Source organism: Coturnix japonica, chromosome 1, assembly GCF_054131305.1.
Source record: "Coturnix japonica strain WE chromosome 1, WE-NBRP24, whole genome shotgun sequence".
NCBI classification, from domain to species: Eukaryota; Metazoa; Chordata; class Aves; order Galliformes; family Phasianidae; genus Coturnix; species Coturnix japonica.
This window is the reverse complement of record NC_140663.1, coordinates 9,045,497-9,066,734: the sequence shown is the minus strand read 5'-3', so window position 1 is coordinate 9,066,734 and position 21,238 is coordinate 9,045,497. Positions and strand designations below refer to the sequence as shown.

At 33.5% G+C, this 21,238-nt stretch overlaps 1 protein-coding gene across 12 annotated transcripts in view; it reads right to left on the bottom strand.

Annotated features, from left to right (window-relative positions):
- Nucleotides 1-21,238, bottom strand: part of CACNA2D1 (calcium voltage-gated channel auxiliary subunit alpha2delta 1) — a 326,739-nt gene that overhangs the window by 79,107 nt on the left and 226,394 nt on the right. For all 12 annotated transcript variants that reach the window (XM_015878850.3, XM_032442202.2, XM_015879288.3 and 9 more), the window contains exons 7-10: nucleotides 18,534-18,665; nucleotides 8,675-8,744; nucleotides 7,938-7,988; nucleotides 6,478-6,577 (exon numbers count right to left, since the gene is read on the bottom strand). In XM_015878850.3, coding sequence (XP_015734336.1) covers nucleotides 6,478-6,577; nucleotides 7,938-7,988; nucleotides 8,675-8,744; nucleotides 18,534-18,665 — 353 coding nt within the window. The remainder of the gene's footprint in view (nucleotides 1-6,477; nucleotides 6,578-7,937; nucleotides 7,989-8,674; nucleotides 8,745-18,533; nucleotides 18,666-21,238) is intronic.

Here is a 21,238-nt window from a genome sequence, read left to right as displayed (position 1 = left end):
CAGCTCCCTCTAATCACTGTCTCCTGGTTCTAATGAATCAAAAATGCACTTTTGGTCAGTATTTGACATGTCACAGTCGTTAAGTGAGACCAGTACTTCACTAAAAATTAAAAAAAACTAGATGTAGACAATAGATTTATTAACAAGTGGAACCGAGAGCTATTACCTCATTTTATATACTGCTAATAAAGTCACTTTATATACTACTAATCTATTAGAGAGCTGGCATTTATTCTGGAAATAACAGAAGCCTGTGCTATGTGTTAGAAGTCTGACTTCCTGACATTTGACAACTACAAGAGAAGACAGTAAAAATCTGTATTTATGCCCAAAGCAATCCCACAAAGTAGGAATGGAGGTGACTTTGGGAATTATAAGTTACAGTTTACAGTAATAAATGTACGGTTTCCAGCAACAACCCCACTCCTGACATCCTAAGTTAGAATTTCAGCTTCTAATTTCTATTTCCTTTGGCTCTTTTTCCACTCAACTACACTTATTCTATTCCTTAACTATTACACTATACATTTAACCATTCCTGAGAATTAATACCTGTGACAAATCTAAAATAAAACAGATATTAAGATTTTCCCTATTCCAACATGTTACACATTTTTTTTTCTTCTACACACCATCTGTATATTTTTCTTCCATAGCAAACTAAAACTGTACTTAATAATACAACAGTAAAACATAGATGTTAACAAAGTAAATAATAACACTAAAGAAAAAACAACAACAACAACAAAAAAAAACAACAGTGTAATTTTTTAAGCCTCTAATCCCCTTCTTACATGTATGTTTGTTGTTTCTATGCCTTTCAGAAACACAAAGGACTTACTACAGGATGTCTTAAGCGATGGAACTAAGATGAGGAATGGGATGAATTTAGGTGACTTGGGGGTGAACAAATGTGAGAAAGAAACAGGAGTAAGGAGAAAAAAAAAAAGAAAAAAAAAAAGAAAAAAAAAAAGAAAAAAAAAAGTGTTGGTCATTTGTAAATAGTTTGCTTGTTCAGCCAGCCATACACTGCACGTCATCAGTACTGCGTGCCCTGTATTCTTATTAAACTTCTCTACCTCTTTTACTGAGTGGGTCTCTCGTGTCTGCAACCAGAGTCTGGCCAGTAGTTGAGGGCCTGCACATCTGTGCTGCAGCAGCTGGAGGGACCGAAGTGAATGCTGGCCGAATAAATACTGCTGAACTGTTAAGTGCATAGCGAAAAAGAGAAAGTGTGCAGTAAATATTGCCTATTTACAAAGACAAAAGCTAATGTAATGATGTCACATAAGGATGATGAAGTGCCTTCCAATCAATTGGTAACTAGAGTGGATGCCAAACAGCTATTTGGGATAAGCATTTAAAACAGTAGGACAAAATGGAAAAACAAAACCACCACCAAGAACAACAAATGCAGTCTTGATTTAAGGCCAAAAGGGGCAATGAGATGATCTAGTCTGACCTCCTGCACACTGTCTCTATATCCACATATCACCAGCCCTTAGAATTCCCTTGTTTAGTCCCATAATAGACATGCTTAAAACATGCTTAAAAACATGCTTAATGGTAAAAGTTTGCTTAAAGTACATTTTCCAGGAATGCATTAAATATTGATATGTATAGAATATAATCTTTCCCTTGCAATTTGTTGAGGCATATTAACAATTTACATGCCACTCAAATTTACTGGGCCTCAACTAGTGATTCTTGCACTGGCTATATGTAACAGGTATGAAAATCCATGGATGCAAGAGTTTTCCCTGGTGACAGCACTTCTTAGCTGCTATCAAATTAGTTCTCAGCCTGTTTATTTACCAACTTCAAAATTATCCCTCAAAAATTTAAACTGTTTTTCAGTTGATTTTATAATGGAGTTACCGAAATTCATCAACACATGCTAAATGTTTATGAAGACCAACCAGTGGATGTGAACACAGTGAGGTGGTGGGTAGCACATTTTAGAACTGGTGACAGTGATGTGAAAGACAAGCCATGCTCTGAATGTCCATGCACTGTTGTTACACCACAAAAAGAAGAGTGTCTTGATCAGCTTACCTGTGTGAATCAGCTAATGATGATGACTATATTAAAAATAGTTTATTGTAGCTGAGAATTTACTCTATCAAATAATGTTATTGTGCTCTTTACATATTCCCTCTTTGGGAAGGAATAACTGCAAGTATCAATACAGGTTGGGACATGAACCGCTGGAGAGGAGCTCTGTGGAGAAGGACCTGGGGGGTGGGTTACAGGTTGGCAATGAGCCAGCAGTGTGCCCTTGTGGCCAAGAAGGCCAATGGTACACTGAGGTGCTTTAGAAAGAGTGTGGCTAGCAGGTCAAGGGAGGTGATGCTCTCGTCCCTCTACTCTGCCCTGGTCAGGCCTCACCTGGAGTACTGTATCCAGTTCTGGGCTTCCCAGTACAAAAAAGACAGGGATCTTCTGGGAAGAGTCCAGAAGAGGGCCACAAAGATGACAACGGGCCTGGGGCATCTCCCCCATGAGTAAAAGTGGAGTGAACTGGGTCTGTTCAGCCTTGAAAAAAGAGGACTCAGAGATGAGATTATTAATGTTTATAAATAGCATAAGTGTGGAAGTCAAAGGAACATGGCCAACCTCTTTTTAGCTACCTGTGGTGATAGGACAAGGGGAAGTGGCCATAAACTGGAGCATAGGAAATTCTGCACCAATTTGCAAAGGAACTTCTTCACAGTAAGGGTCATGGAGCACTGGAACAGAATGCCCAAGTTGACTGTGGATTCTTCTCTGGAGATGTTCAAGACCTGCCTGCACACCCACCTGTGCAGCCTGCAGTAGGGGTCCTGCTCTACTCTACAGGAGGCTGAACTCAATAATCTCTACATGTCCCTTCCAGCCCCTACAATGTGATCCTATGATTCTGTATCTGTTGTATTTCACATGGAAATAAAGAGGAGGCATTACTTTCAGAGCAATCCACATGGAAATAAAGAGGAGGCATTACTTTCAGAGCAATCTACATATTATTTTAAGCATGCTTAAAATATTTAACATTCATTTCCCAAACAATACATTCTACTTTAACATTTTTATGAAAGCTAAGTGATTTTAAACAGTCATACAGTTCCTAACAGTTAGCATGTCTGTTCCTCTAAGTTGTGTTTTCCTTCATGTGGTTTTTCCCACCTCTACAGAATGTAAGTTGCAATATATTCCCCCAGCAAATCACAGCCTACTCACCATCATCAACAAATTATACTCTCTGTGTCAACATTTGAAACCAAGTCACTAAATCATAGCGTGCTGGGATGAAATTGCTGCCCCTATCATCTACCACTTATTGCTATCAAAGCATATAACCGGATTAGTGGGAAAACAGCTGTATTACTCATACATTGAAGTTCTTTCTAACAGCAGGTTTTCTTTCTGCAACAAAGCACAGCACTTCAGAGAAGAAAAATGCAAATCCAGAGGAAATCATGACATATTAACCCCTAGAAGTCTTTATGTGACTTAACAGTTTATACAGCTCTTTCTCCCTTGATATAAATGCAAGAACTATATTAAGTCAGCAGAACTAATAGATTTTAGTGCTTCTATTTTTAAGCTTTTTGCTTCCCATGACTTCTATATATACCAAGCAGGGTTGATTAAATCATACTGTCAGTTTTTAGAACTGATTGGCATGAGCTTAAATCCATGTCTCAGTTGTGGGTATGAGTCACCATACGTATGCGTTCTGTGGGACAACATCTTGGCAGAGGTTAGCAGTAAAACAGCTCTTTAGCTAACTCAAAACCTTGTTACTAGGCACTCTACAGTTATTAAATCCAACAAGACATAAAGCAACTGTTGATTTCTTGGCGAAAAGATCCAGGAGGGAAAGAAAAAACTGTAGATAGTTTTGAGCGTTCACATATCAATTTATTACCATTATGTGAACTAAAAATTAGCATCTAGGTTTTTGGACTTTGTATTTAGCCAGTGAAGTCTACTATTTGGATGAATGCTATATAAAGTTATGAATTTGCATATGTTTCTGTAAATAATCCTAAGAGCAAATACTACTGAGCATGGTAGTTCATCACCTTCTTTAAGCAGTTCTGATGCTTAATTTTGATTTGAGGCTTTGCTTAGATTGTTGAAAAACTGAAAAACCTAGGAAAAGAGAAAAATCCCAAAAACCACCGACATTGATGTTTATACCTTGAAACAGTACAACCATTTTTTTTTTCTGTAGAATGTGATTTGTTTTCTGTTACAGAAAGAAAACAGCATAATAAATTTTCACAATTTCACTACATAAGTCATCAAAACACGTGAAAATAGATTATACAAAAACAATTACTGTACTGATAGGATTTAATATGGAATTTTAAATTATAAATGTGCAATAAAAATAGAACCTTATAAAATATTTAGAAATGGCACATTCTAGTATGTATGTTTCTGTGAGCACTGTATTCCTAAGATGTTGAACGTAGGTCAATGGAAAATTCCTCTTCAGTTCTTCAGTCAAATATCTGACAGAGTCCTCTAAAGCAGTACGCTCATTCAAAGAGGAAAGGTTGTTGCATATTGCCAGCTACCAAATACTGAGAAAATGTATTGCAGAATTTTTCATAGATTTCCACTCTTTTTTTGAAACAAATCTTATCTACTTTAACAGCACTGAAAGTTAACCAATAAAATACCTTAAGACTTTCTGCCTCAACATTAAGATATAAAATTTCTAGTCAGCTGAGAGTAAATGAAGAAAAGAGATGGGAAAATTGTGAATCAAAGGAACTGTAGATTCATATCTTCCAATGGCAGAGGCTGGTATAGCTTCATTACTGTTAGTAAACAGTTTCCATCAGTTTAGGATTAGAGTGTTGACACTTTTAAAAAATCAGTGAACATAAGAACAAGAGCTAAGCTGTCAAATATCATTACACAAAGCTGATATTATTTTAGAAAAATAAAAAGAAGTTTCATTTCTTTCACTGCAATTTAGATGAAAACAAACAAACAAACAAACAAACAAAAAACATCTTATTCACTATGAAAAATTTGGAAAACGGAAATGTCATTGCAAATAAGAGCTTCTCTCCTACTTTGGAAAGGTCTAGCTAGACTGACAGCAAAAGATGAAGCAATAAGTGGTGTTCAAAGAGATTTCTGATAGTGATATTTCAGGTCTTTCTCCCTGCAGGCTGGCTACAACACATCTGTAGAAGTTGAAAATTGCCTCCAAAATCATTGCAGAGTTACTCACCATGCAGGCTGTCTCTTGTCATTAAGAGTATGCCAGCACTCCTATCCTAAATCCTTAGAATCAAAGCTCTACAGTTCAACAACTTAATAAAGAACAAAAAAGCCTTCCCTGAGGCTAGACCATAACATCCAAGGTATGAGTCTGAGAAATGCAAGTAGTTCATACTGACTTCCCCCTCCTCAAGTCTGTTTTATTTTGCCTTCAGTCTTCTTGAAAACTAGGAATTTGCACTTTAAATTCCATGGAAATATTAGAATGATTGAAATGCCACTTCAAAACCAAACCAAACCAAAAACAAAATGAAACAAGAAAAGAAAAAGCTATCATAAGGAACTATTTAAAAACTCTTTCCTACAGAAACTTATGTTTTAAGACTAATAGTCAAGTTTGTAGTAATCACACACCATTCTGAAGTATGAGACTGTGTTCTGAAATATCTCAGCTGCTGAAAATCCAACCTCAAAAAAGCCAGCACCTTTTTTCATTAGATATTAATAACAATCCTACCATCTTTGCACCAGTACTCGGGCCTGCACATCACATACAGTGTTCCTGCACACATGTATGTATTTTTAAGTCCCTGTGTGCATTCCCTCCTCTATTATATTGCTAATTATGGTGGAAAAAAATTGCTTTTGAACCACGTAATTGCAAATTTTAGAACTTCTTAGGAATATCCCTTGGCCCAGTTGGAGGTACAACTGTACCTCTTCTCTTGTGACACATCAATTAACGTGAGTACCTCAACTGTCTGAAGTTTGGAAGAAAGAATTCTCCCTTACTTCCTTGGTACCACTCTGTCTTTAAAAACCAGACTCCGGTACCAAAAAATGGAATGAGGGGCTCAGGGAACTATTCCAAGAGGATATGCATGTACCAAACAAACAGAAGATACGTTAGACAGATCTCTGTATTGAAAAGTAGAATTTGGCTATGCAAAGGTGGAATGAATGAATTTTGCTTTAACTGATTCCTTGTTCATTGTAGTTAATTGGCCTTTATAGATGTCTATTTAAACAAAAGTTTAATACTAAATGTCTATTTAAACCAAAGTATTCCAATGAATCTATGGCTACTATGAATCCTGTTATTTCAAGAAAATATACAATTGCGCTAAAATATATATATATTTTTAAGCCTCCTAGCAGCTTAATACACAAGCATCTCAAATCTTGCATTGAAAATAGTTTCCTTGTGGCTTTGATGACAATTCCGGTTTTGTTGAGAGAACAGATACTCACTGAAACTACATTCACAAAGTCATCATCAGACAAGGTCTCTAACATTTCAATGACCGATGTGCGGATCAGCTTCAGCGTCAATCCACTGACACTCCCGCTCCTAAAAGAAATCCATAGGATAACAGAGAAGATGATTTTTAAACATTTTATTTTTAAAAGGAAAATATGGAGCACCAACCAGCACTCTCAGTAAACTTTACACTTGAGTTTTCAATAGTTCTCCAACAAACCATTAGTGTTACAACATTTTCAAAATTAAGAAATGGAGGCATTCAAAGCCAAAATTTTGTGGCTCTGGTTGGGTCATAATTAATTATCTTTTTTCTTTTTTTTTCTTTTTTTTTCTTTTTTTTTTTTTTTTTTTTTTTCCGATTTTATGAGAGAGATTTTTTTTTTTCTCTGAACCAATGCATTATATAAACATTTTATATTCCCACCAAAAAATTTACAGATTTAGGTTTTTAGACTCTCAAACTGCAGCTTGTAAGATTCAAGAAATAAGTGTAAGTTTCTAGATGTAGAAATTACAAATGCTAATAAACCTTACTCTAGATATATAAACACCACATTTAAAGACAAGAAATGCAAATTTTCTTACAAAGCATTTTTGGTCAGCAAACAGTGATTGGTCTGATATATCAAGTTCAGTGCTTCCTTCAGTCCCTTGGCATTAGCCAAAGAGAAGCCTTATCAAGGTAAAGAGAGAGTGTTTGTTTTTTTTTAATGTTTTGTCCCTAACTTTCTACACTGCATCTACTAAATAACTGAGTATAAATATCAAACGTATTTCTTTACTTGAAATTACAAGTAAAGTGAAGTTTGAAGTTTTGTTTTTTTTATATTTCGTGATTCATTATTCTTTTTTACCCTTATAAAATAACCTAACTTAACTTCTCAATAAGAACAAAAAAGAAATCAGAAATGTAAAATTTTCCAAAAAAACTCCTTTTTGTTTTATTTCACATTTATTTTAAGGGGAAGTCTATCTATGCAAATCATTTCAATTGCTCAGGGATTAATGATTTATAGGAACTGAGCTTCAAATAAGTACGATAAAATGTGAACTCTGCATAATTCTCACCCTTCAGGCTCATGAAATGATTAAATCCACTTTCATGCTTCCAGTAATTTGCTTCTGCTTTTGTGTTTTACATCAAATCTTGGCACGCATGTGAGAAATTTTCTACTGATTACTTTAGTAATTATTAAGAAGATGAAAGTACAATAATATCAAAGTGATTTAAAAACACTTCCTTGTACATAGTTCAAATAATTTTCAGGTTTGTTTTGGTCTTTTGGAAATATATTTTCCTATATTTGTTTGCTCACAACTGATTTTTGATCCTTGCATACAAGGACTTCTAATTATCTCTTCCTTTCTTTCAGTGTGCAGGGATTTCTTCAATAGATTTAAGTACTTTAATCTCTCTAAAGTCAACATCCAGATATTAAAAACTTACGCGTCAACTAAAATAAGCATGTCTTTGGGAGATGCAGCTCCTTGGATATACCTGAAATAAACAAAGGATATGAATGAAAACAGATTTTTTGGGTGTGACGGAAGACACTCTGAGATATCTAAAGTAATCCTATCAAATCAAAAAATGTCCTCTTATTGCAACTTTTAGAAAAAATATGTGTCACCATTTTCTCTCTTTCTGTGTCTCCTATTAAATAAACCAAAATTCAAACTACAACAGGAGAGCCTGGAAGTAGGATATAATGACCAAAATTCAATGCTTCCACATATTTATAATGAAAAAAAAACCAACAACAACAACAAACCACGAATTATATTTCACACCCAAAGGTCTTGATGACACATGAATTATTGCATCAGCACAGCTTCAGGAAATATACTTCATTGATTAAAAGAGCACATTCAATTGGTACTAATCCAAGTATCACTATGCCTCAAAAAGCTTACAGGATTCACACAAATTCCTCATTTTATATAGAGACCTATTTGACAGTTATCCACCTATGAAAAAGCCCATGCAATGAAACAGTATGATATACTACGTAGGATGACACAAGTAATATAATCTGAACATTATTTTTGTTTCAGAATAATTAACTGAGTTTATTTAAAGAAAATAGCAGTATCTAAAAGTAAAGACCATAGTCAGAACAAAATATTCCAATGTCATATCCAGAAAGAGAGATGCATCTACATCACTTTTTAAGGGAAGCTTACCATGGTCTTCTGCGAACATCATATAGATCTATTTTGTTTGGAGTTCGACTATTATCTACCCATGGAGAAGCTAAATAGGAAAACAAAACAAAACAAATACATGTCATAATGTAGAATTAAATTAAAGCTTTATCTTACGTTCAAATACTTAAAAAAAATAATTAATTAACATCACCGACTTTGTACTATAAATATGAGTATCCACATTTGGAACTGATAAAAAAATATCTTCATTTCTGTAATAGCTTTTTGAACTACAAGCTGCTATAAATTGCAACACATAATAAACTGTAGTAAAATATATAGAGAGAACATTTTGAAAGGTCAACTTATTTTGGGATATAGTTATGGACTAAATTTAACCGCTGAGTTAAAAGGGGCCAGATTATCAACTGAATCATTTTAGAATATAAAAGAAAAGATATTTCTGGTCAATAAAGGACTTGTTTTAAAAAACATTTATTGGTCAATTAGTGTTGTATAATAGGATTGTGCTCATCTAAAGTCATGGTGTCTAAAAAATTAAAATTACCCATAACTCAAGAAAGTTCCACATAAAGAAGCAATTTAGAAACCTGAAAAGAAAGTGTCATCTCTTCTGGAAATTAAAAAAATAAATAAATAAATTTAAAAAAAAAAAAAAAAAAAAAAAAGATGGAAACATCTGTGTGCCTGTAAGAAAAAAAAAAATGCTAAAATTAATAACTTTTGGTAAGCATTTAATCTAAGCTTTACCATGATTTTCAGCAAGGGTAGGCATCTTCTTCTTATGGAAAAAGAAAATGAGCCTTTCAAAACCATTTGACAGCTTAATGAACACTAAAATGTGAAAAGTTACGTGAAATGAGATAATGTTCTGCAATATTCTCTCTCACTGTATGTCAACAGCACTGAGAAATCTATTTTCTGATGTTAATCATAATTCTGTCTAAGAAATAAATAAACCTATAGGCAGTTTCAGGATGTTTTCTGAAACAAAGCAGCCATCCAAGACAAATGGGAAGAATTATGATATCTCTATCCATGAACATAAAAGAAGATAGCAGCTTAGACTAGATGCAGTCTTTTTAAAATTTATTTTACTAAACGAATCCTTTCTTAAGTGACCACAGTTTGAATTGTTGCATCAGTTACCAGCACATTTAAACAGAGCATAATCCACAAGACATTTAACAACATAACAGCCACAGACATAATGTACTCTGAGTGCTGAAAAATCTTGTGCTACAGAAATACTGCGTATGAACTCATGCTAAAATGGCAGGTCCTTTGTGATCCTGAGGGAGAAAGGTTTGAAAGTTCCAGATATGAGAGAAAAAAATTGTTGAGTCTAATAAATTTCATTTTTTTTTAGTAATTTACATATCATCATATCATTAATTAGGTAAACAAAGGTTCGATTCACCCGTATCTCACAAGTCTGCAGACTTGCTTGGAACATGTTCAAACATTTTGTGTCCATCCAGACTAACTCAGCTGTAGAAATTCCATCTGAAAATCTGGCTATGAAATAAACTTCCCAGGATTTGAAAAATTTGAATTGAATTCACTGATTTATCATTATAAAGTAAGAAAAGTAAATCAAGATACAGATTTACATAGTTCTATCTTTGCCAAACCTTTAAGCTTTCAACAAACATTCAATAAAAGTCTGTGTCCTACCAAATCTGTCCTTAATCAATCCATATCTAGAAGAGTCTTTTTGAATAGGTGATTGTATGAATGTATCCATCTGGATTTATTTTAAAACATAAGATAAAATGTGATCTACACTGCTTGTGAAACCCTTAGCAATCTCCACTAAGTTAAACTATTTGTTTTAAAAAGCTATTATGCATTTATTTATTTATTTATTTATTTATTTATTTTCCCTTGAGAAAGGTAAGTTCTAGTCCTTACTTTATTCTGCAATGTACACAAGATATGATTCAATGAGAATTTGAATATGGGAGCTCTAGGAGAGTGCTTCTAACATCAGCACATTTTGCTTTAGCAGTAGATACCAACGTAGATATTTAAAGGCACCAGGATCAAAGACTCCATAGCTAATAAATTATTGACTAAAAGCCATAGACATTAAATGAACATTTAGCTATATTTTATCCGATATCAGAGCATTCAAGGAGATGGCAGTGTAACTTCACATACTATTTTGAACTACTATAATTTTTTCTAAACTTTAAACTAAAATTTGATTACATTTTTTACGTAACAGAAGACAATATGAGAAATAATCCAGGTAATTTTTCCCACAAAATTTGAAATCTACTAAAAAGCGATGGCAAAACAACACGTAAGCATATGACACATAAGCCAGTACCAACTGCCTGAATGGGATGTACTCCATAATCTTTTTTTTTTTTTTCTTTTTTTTCTTTTTTTCCCCACTTTTATTTCCAAATGCACCTAAGAGTCTGTATGAGATTCTTTTCCTCACTTCCTTCCTTTCTCTTCCTTAGAGATTTCATACTTTATTAATTTTTGGAGATGATAAAGGCTTTCTATCAAAAGAATAACTAATCATGATATTATAATGTTATAAAGAGTAATTAGAAAGAATGTTGACCACTGGAAAAAGAGATCCATCATTGGCTTCATCTATATAAATAATATTCTACGAAACTATTCAGGGAATATGCCTTGCGTCTTACCGAAGTCTTCTGAAAGCAAAAAAAATAAAATTACTAGAGATTTATCTAATGAAACTAAAATCAATGATTTTGAGATTTACAATTTTATTTATATAGTCTGTTGTTTATAACATGAATTTCGATGCCTTGCAATCTGGCTCACGGAACATCTTGAAGAGATCAGCTTCAGTGTTTTTCTTTGTTGGATAGTATTGAACTTGAACTATGTCAACACTACACAGATCTCTGTTGCATAAATTAGGCTTTATTCATGTTCTCTTTTAAAGATTTTCTTGCTTGGCATATGGTTAATTTGATATTTTATAAATTATTCATTGGATTTGATATCCTCCCCATTTCTGCTGATTGCATTATGGAAGTTGTAGAAATGTCTGTATTTCAAGCTCCAGTTAGGCATGCTATTCTGTTACTTGCACAGTTGCAGTGGAAAGCCTCAGTTTAGCTGATTACATAAAAAAGCAATTCATGCAGCACAGAAGTTGTCCCAGGGTGAAGCCTAAATGAAAGCACTGCTCAAGGGAGATCTTGACTGCATCTGTCCATTTATAACCCATTTGATGATTTTAGTATGTGCTGAGAAAACAAAGAGGCAAAGGTAAGCATCAGAGGGGAGGCTCTCAAGAGAGTCCTGCTCAATGAAACCTCAGTTACATCTGCCTTGCTCTGCTGGTTAGGTATACACATGCAAGAAGCAAAGAGGCACAAATGAATTATTAACGGCTTTACATCTCTGTAACATATTGGGGAAAGAGGCTAAGAATTAATAGTAAGGCAGGTAACAAATGCCAATTATCACATTCCAGACATGTTTGAGCCTGAAACAGTTCAACAGTGAATTTTCATCTGCAACTTAAAATTAGACCCTCAAAAATCTTTGTGTCATCTCAGTTCACAAGCAGCTACCTCTGTGTTTAGACTAAATTTTATCTTCCATAAACTTATTTGTTTCATCTGGATTAATCACTGTCCAAAAAAAACTGGAAAGCTTGGGGAGATGCATAGGAGCGACAAGATAGCTTGGGGAGATGCATAGGAGTGACAAGATAGCATTTTTCCCCCCTTAAGATTGAAAACTTTGGACATTTCAATATGTTCTATAAAAATCATGGTATGATCTGCAGCATGAAGGCTGCTGGATTCAATGTCAATTACCTCCACAGAAATAATATACTAGCCTGCAACGAGGTGGGTGTACTTTCACAACCACAACATTCAGCAAGTATATTTTAAGATTTTCCACATCACGGTTACGGTTAGAACAAAACTGTGTCAGCCCATGTCCTCTCCTCCGAAAAATCAGAGAACTATTCAACTTCCACAGTAATTGTGATAACCGATTATTTGCAAGCTACATTAATGTGGAAGTTTTGTGGTTTTCTTTACTTTTTAAACTCAAACAGATCCTGTTAACAACAGGATCTGTCAGCTACAAAATATGGATCCATTAAAAAAAAAAAAAAAGTTCATAGTTTTTCAAGGCTTTTAAAATTCATTTTGTATAGATTTTTTAGGTTTTCTAGTCCCATAGTACCTGCTTCAGTAATGACTTTCTTGAGAGAGTTCAATACCATAGCAGCAACACTTGTTCACCATTAATGGTTAACACAAGAGTAGCTGTGCACAGCAAGTCCTTCATTTGGAGAGATATCGCTTCACTTTATTAGAAATTGATTTTAAAGCTATTCCATTATTATTTTGACTAAACAAGGAATGTTCCATCAGCTGAGTGGGACTTGCTTTGCTAACATCTGGAAATACATTTAAGATTTATTTATTTATTTATTTTTAATTAAGGTATAGAATTAATGGCAGCTTTTTTTTAATCCATATATTTAATGAAAGAATTTTAAGCCCTTAAAAGAAGGAGATTTGTCTTATTTTATTTTTTATTTTAAAATATACATTTTTAAATTAAAATTATTTTAATACTTTTTAATTATTTTTTAATAAAAAAACTGCAGCATTCTCTTTCTTTATCTGTGAAATTTCTCTATTTAAAATCTAGTAAGCTCTAGCTTTATAGGAAGATCAAAATAAATAAATAAAAGATCATCATGAGCCAAGTAAAAATACTTTTTTTTTTCTTTCTGAAATTAATTGGATACATCAAATAATACAGGAGGGGAAAAAAAAAAAAAAAAAAAAAAAAAAAAAAAAAGGCTAATCTATGATCTAAAAAAATGAGGACATTGATATTACTTTCAGGCCATGCATTGAGATTAAAAGAAAATGCTATGGAAAAGCTAGGTATTACTAAATGGAATTAAGACAAGTTCAGGTACACAAGCCTGAGAAAAATAGATGAGTACAGATTAAAAATAAAGACATTTTGGCATGTAGTTAATAGAGAACAAACTATTGTGTCTGTGCTGATCAATAGAACAGACCTGAGAAATCTTCTCATTTTCACTTTGCAAATCAACTTGTGGAGTTGCAATTTAAAAAGTTTCGAAGCAAGTTGAAGATCGTGTTGTTTCCTGACAGAGGATGTTTGGGAAATGAAAATTAGTATACAGTACAGCATAAGAGAATCAAGATGTGTTTGAAGACACGAAGTCCCCAAATAGGATAGAAGAGATAAAATGATGGTGTACCACCCACTGGGAAAGACTGCCAGCATACTCCATCAGTCACTCCATAAGACTGACATAAAGACGACTCTTAAAACTCTGACTTATTCTGTTTACCAGCACAGACATATCTTTAAAGCTGTTGGAGCAGACGAGCTTAAGATACAGATGTATGTGTGACCAACATATGTTCAGATATGCTTAAATTATGAGTATGCAGAAATTCAGTACCAAAATTGCAACCTCATATATCAATTAATTTATGTAAGGGTGTGAATTTTAAAGGTAAATAGATTCTTATCTCCATAAACAACAGGACTATCAGCATCTCCGTATCCTGTTTTACGTCTAGTTCACCTGGAACTATGGCAAAAAGTTTGTGATATAATTTTTCTTCAGAATTACAATGCTCCTAACATTCACCTGATAAGCTGATACTGTTGCTCTTTTTACTGGCTTTCCTGTAGCTATATAAACCTGGGCACAAGCAAAAGGAAAATCTTCTTCCATTCATTTATTTCCTTCTCTATTCCTCCTTCCTTCTCTAACATGGTTAAGGTGAAATGAAGAGATTAAAAAATGTATATCTAGAAAACAGAGAAATCACGGAGCATTTCAGGAGTGACAACACTGCCAGATGTACTGCTTTTGGGATTAATTTTTAATTTAAAGTTCTCTTTTAAACCTGGAAATGGAAGAGGAAAGACCTGGAACCTTTGGGAACAGGATAGTTTTCCAGTTATGTTTTGCTACCAGTTGCCTCAGCTGTTCTGATCTAGACCAGTGTGGCACATGGCCATCTTCACCTTACTGAACATCAAAGATTGCCACAGTGAGTCTAGGTACAACGATTCTTAAAAGATGATGAATGTATTCACATACTGACATGATTGTGTCATTGTTAAATAAATCCCACCAATTGTATTCTATGACTATTCATTTCAGTGCTACCCTCTGATGCTTTACACTGTGGCAAATGCTATCTACTATACCTCCCTAAGAGAGCTGAATTGGCATTGCTGACCAGTATTTCATCACTAAGCAGTCATTTGAGATTTATTTATCTTTAATTTCTGTAAAGCTTTGCAGTCACATGTTCTTAAATGTTTTATTATAACTAGAAAGCTTCTTGTATCATATTTAGTTATAAATGAATGTGTGCTGTCTACAGTTCAAAACTAAATACATCCTGTACTAAAGATCTCTGTTTTCCAAAATAGAGAGATGCAAGGCATTGATTGGTAGCATTGTTTTTTAAAATTTCTTTAATTAGTAATTACTGTAGTAAAAATGATGTGCTTCCCATTGCAGTATTTTAATGAAACATTGATTAACAATTGTAATCCCCATTAGTTCTATAATTAAGAAGGATTTCAAGATTAAAAGAGGGAGTGGTTAGTTTGCACCTACATTTTCAAGTAGTTTCCAAAAACTTGACAGTAAATTGTTCTTTCAGATAGCTATTTCTAAAACCTAGTAATGAAATTTGCCGGATAGATGCCTCACAAAATTTAAATAACTATATATGTCAAATCATATTAAGCTACTTAATTAATTTTTTTTTGTGTGTAACAGGTTCGTCCACAACTCAGTGTTTAATTACAAATTAAATTTGCAGTCTGATCTATCTCAAAGTACCTTTTTGTCTACATGAAGTCAATGAAGATCTACGTGTGCAAGCCCATAAGGCATCAATTCAAGATTTATTTTATTTTATTTTATTTTATTTTATTTTATTTTATTTTATTTTATTTTATTTTATTTTATTTTATTTTATTTTATTTTTTTAATGAGCTCCTGCCACAGCATCAAAAGCAATAACAAATTAATAATAAGAAGAATAAGGTGTATATTACATCCTGCTTTGCTTGACCAAGAATAATCTATACATTTATTTTATGGAAAACACAGCTTGTAAAATAATCTGAAGAAGAAAAATCTCAGTACAAGGAAATTGCATCAAGTTGACTAAAGGCCTAACTGAAAGGTAAAATGCCTACAGAGGCATCCTGAATCTTTGGCTCTTTTCTTCATTTTCTGTTTTGATGTTTGAGAATGTAAGTAGAACTGAGTATATTATAGAAAAGAACACTTAATAAAATGGAGGAAGCAAACTACCGATGTATAAAAACAGGTGTAAATCTCAATGCAGTCTCCAATATTTTTAAGTGGCCATCTTGTAAGGTAAAGATAGGAAATTTCTGTACAGTTCCCCTTTATTGCAACAGTTCTGCTACCATTGCAAACGTCAAAATGTGTCTTAATTTGTATGTGTATTTCTAATACTTAGCTTTCTTCTATATTAGTATCTACCCATCTACACATACGTCATCCTAAATCTGGTTTGTCTGGATTGTGCATTTTCTGGTTCCTGGTGGACAAGAAGCTGGACGTGAGCCAGCAATGTGCAGCCCAGAAGACTGACTATATCCTGGGCTACATTAAAAGAGGTGTGGTCAGCAGGGAAAGGGAGGTGGTTGTCCCCTGCGACTCAGCTCTTGTGAGGCCCCATCCACAGTATTGTGTCTAGGCTTGGGGCCCCCAGTGCAAGAAAAATAAAGAGCTCTTTGAATGGGTCCCAAGGAAGGCCACTAAGATGATCAGAGGGCTGGAGAACCTCTCCTATGAAAAAAGGTTGGTGGAACTGGCCTTGATTAGTTTGCAGAAGAGAAGGCTTCATCCAGGGAGACCTCATTGTGGCCATCCCGCTCTTGAAGGGAGCTTATAAACAGGAGGGAGAATGGCTGTTTATGAAGGTGGATAGTGACAGGAGAAGGGGAAAAGATTTTAAACTGAGACAGGGGAGGTTTTGGTTACATATTAGGAGGACATTTTTCACTCAGAGGGTGAGTCAAATATCTAATGTGAAAGGCATATAATACTCTTCTTGTATATGAAACCTGATTTCATTTTTAGAATATTTGTATGTGTCATATAAGTCTCTGCAAACTGAGAAAAACAGTTTACAGAATCAGAGAGATGTGAATAACTGTTTATAATTAAAAATCTAAAAAAAAACCCAAGAAGCTTAACATTTGAACTATAAATGGAAGGAAGAGGGAAGAAGTTGCACATAAGAACACATCCAAATTGAGGACTGTCAAATTGCTCCAGAATACTTTTGGGGTGTACTAGAGAACAGGAAATTACTCAAAGATTTATAAAGTTATCTTCTGACATGTCTAGGAAGGTAATAAAAACTTAGGCATGTGGCTCTAGACAAAGCAGTAAGTGAACAGTAAATATAAATTTGTGTTCAGATATACCTAATCTACATGCCAAATGGGGAAAACAAACATTTCACATCTTACTAACATGCTAAAAGGACAAACATGTAAAGATTATGAAGCTCTATTATGTTGGTAAACATCCAAAGTATGCAGGGTTGTTAAGTACAATAATATATTTTTCAATATATGTGAAAATCTTACACTTGAATGTTATTTTCACAGAGATTGTCACAGATATGCATTTTAGAAATATTTCCTTTTCAGCACTTGGAAAACATCCCTGTATGGTAAGTGGTAATAACAGTGACCCCAAACCCAGTACTAACAGATATGAAAAGCTGTAAGATGGAACCTTTGGAAATCAAGAAACATGAAATTAAAATTTTCAATATTATGTTTTCTGCAGTATCTCCCTGTATTTATTTTGTCATTATCAAGCAAGACAAAACAAACAGTATTCAAATGCTATATTTCTTTCTGCAAACTAGCCTAAGGCAATTCCTCTATCAGTGTCAGCATTTGTGTTAATTGTAGTCACATCTTTAGCACAAACTCATTTTCATAAACAGAACAATCCTGGAAAATCACAAGAAAAAGTATCTCAAAGATATTCCTTAACCAGTAGTAAGTAAAAGAGATGAGATATTAGAGACAATTATCTCATAGACTGAGCACATTATTTTGTTGTTGATAACAGCATCTAACAAGAACAGAAGTAACATAGACAGTTTGCACTGCAATAAAACTAAGTTTACCAAGTAGTGTGCATCAAGTATCAAATTAACACTACAGGTAATAAAATTTCAGTAAAATAAACACCTCCTTAAATTAATGTATGTGTTTCACTGACATGATTATTTGACAGGTAGAACAGATACTATTTGAAATAATCAAGTTGTCTCTGCTGACCTTAGCTCCGATAGTAAAAATATAACAGCTCTGATTGTAAAAATATAACTGTTTGTGATCATGAATTGTGCATGACATAAGCAGAGTGCAATTGTGTTTTCACTGATTTTAATCATAAAGATTACCTGTCTAGTCAGTCACTATTTTGAAGACTAGACAGATACAAAATATCTCTAACAAATATTCAACCAATTTTTTACATGCTACACAGAAAGCAGTACAAAATCAAGATTTAACTGTTTTGTTTTTCGGAGGCCATAATCTTTTGTTCCTCTTATTCTGAACAATACAATTACTGAGTTATTTAATCTCCAGTATCCTTCTCTTCATTCTAACTTTCTGCCAGAATAACTTCGAAGCCTTTTAAGTTATTTCTGCTTAACAGAAAACCCACCTACATAAGAAAGCCATCTTTAGTTGTGTTATATTTCTTCTAAATAATTCAGATTTTTTAAGGCAGTATGTAGGATAGGACATTACTCAAGGAGACTTCAGTTACCTGGGTAATACCTAGCGAGGCCAGTAGCACTACCAAAAACCTGCCATAATAAAGTGGGGTCTTCTTCTCTGTTGCGCTTGAATACATCATCCAGTGCTGCAGTCCAGTTGAGTTCATTTAACACTATTGTTGCTGTCAAAGAAAAAACAAATTTCCAAGTTAAAAGGTTACAATGACTATAAAAATACTACTACTACTACTACTACTACTACTACTAATAATAATAATAATAATAAAAATAGAACATTTTAGAGCATTTTCAACAAAAGTAGGTGAGCTTTTTAGAAAGACAAACAAGTGGGACCTTGTTGACCTAAACTGTTTTGACAGCAACTTAAGCTACAATACCTCAAATTTAGGTGAATTCTATATCTCTCTTGCAAGAGCAAGAAAGCTCACATGAGCAATAGGCAAGAGCAAAGGAAAGATTACAGTGGCTTCAAAATGAATACTGTCTCCTAGGTAACTAGTCCTCTCGGTGGAATCGAACCCGAATGCTTAGGCTTTCCATAGAACACCATAGGAAACTGATCATCTCAAAGAGTCATTAAAAAACAACAACCAAACAACTACACAGATCATCAGAATCCAGTTAAATGAGAAGAAGAATAAAAACATCTGAGAACCGGGGAACTCTTTATTCCATATGTCTGTGCAAAAAAATCAGAGCTTGAGAGGATGCATTGCTACCACTCACAGTGATAGAACACACTATTAGATACATACACGGATCATAGGAATATGTATCTACAAACCACATGCTCTAAATACAGCTTATGCAAAATCTCCATAATACCAATTTTAACAAATTAGTTGCAAATATTCAGTAACTTTCATTTAGTCTTGAAAGCATCTACCTGATGATGACAGTATTCTGCTTTGTGCAACTGTATTAGAAACTGATTATATACTTTGAAAGGTAAAAAATAACAGACAGAAAAAGAATAAAGTGTCTTTTTTAATATATATAAAATATATATAAACAAGCATTTAAGAAATGAAAAGAAATTGTGTTATTTTCATTCTTTTAATTGGTGACCAATTAGGTAGGTCATTATTTTCAGTGCTGCTCTGCACCATCTCTTATATACAAATCAGTTAAAAATTCTTGCCTTGAAAACAATATTTGTATTTCCGATCATAATTTCATTTTAAATTACCAGATAATTGGAATTGTTCAGAATATTCACACAATCATGCTTAAGAAATAAAGTGTTGAAATATGCTTTTTAATACATATAATAGCAACAAAATCAAATAGTTTTGACATTAAGAATGCTAAAAGATAATTTTATAGTGTGTGTATTTTACACTCTTAATTGAAAGCAGAAATTAATAAATGTTATGGAATTTTTCTTCAAATGAACAATTTCTTTGCTCCCCATTAGTTATCTGATATTATGTCCCAGGCAGTTCTATAAATAATTTTTTAAAGAAGTCACTGAAATCTAGCATACTGTTGTGTCTGTGTCAAATCAAGAAAATTAATTGGCAGTGCCATACGATGTATGCTGACTGACTTATCCACCACATGCTGGTAGCTAGAACAGCACACTGAAAGCTCATTAAAACAAGAAATGCCCAGGAGAAGAAAATAAGAATGTCAAGAAAATAAGCTTCCACTATAGCTCAACTAAAGGGAGTTAATACAGTATACAGCCATAAAATCTTCAGTACAAACTCAAAGTTTTTAAACAAGTCATTTACGCTGTTATAAAACACAAAAGACACCCTTATTAATATGTTGCAACATATTGTTTATATTACTGTTTGTGCATCTTAGAATTCACAAGGGATGAACACTGGTTTTTACCTTGCATCTTATAATATCAACATATTCCAGCACACATTTGAAAAGTGAGACTTGTCTGATGCTAACAACCATAAGGTACTCTCATTTTTTATTTTATTTTATTTTATTTTATTTTATTTTATTTTATTTTATTTTATTTTATTTTATTTTATTTATTATTTTTCTCTGGGAATAGGATAAGAAGACACAGGAAATGAAAAATACAATTAACTAGAGGAGAGAGAGGGGAATTTTGGATTTTGCAGAGCTAGCCAACGTAAGAGACTAAGTAAGATGAAAAACAGAATGAACTTAGAAAAGTAAATACAGTTCCTCCTGATTTTAACTATTATCAGTTTTTGCAGGTGACTTCAAAGACACAAGACTAGTAAAACCTGAACTACAGCTGTGTAAAGTGAGAAAGAACACAAAAGCCATTCAACTCATATAAAAATGTTCTCTCCCATGCAACCTGCAGCATATTTTAACTATTTTAATCATTCAAAATATAACTTACAGCACTTGTAGTCTGAAAACACTATTAATTCAGAAATGGATGCTGTCACATATGTAATTACTTATTACATTTTTTTTTTTTTTCGATTTTTCTTGCAACATTAACACTTTCCTATCATCACCAATTTCTTCTGTTCTGTCATCAGTCATGACAAATTGAAAAGAATAAGCAGATCCAAGAAAAGCGGATATATTTACTGCAATAGCATAAAGAATGTTTGATATATATAGTCAAAACTCAGTTTCTTCTCTCTGTTATGCCAAGAGATGTATTATAAATGGACAAAGTACTGAAAAAGTTTAATAAGGTAACTGGTGAAAACAGAAAACCTGTTTTCTGAAAGGAGATGAGATTTTGAGTGATTTAACATAGAAAAATAATGCTGAATCAGAAAGC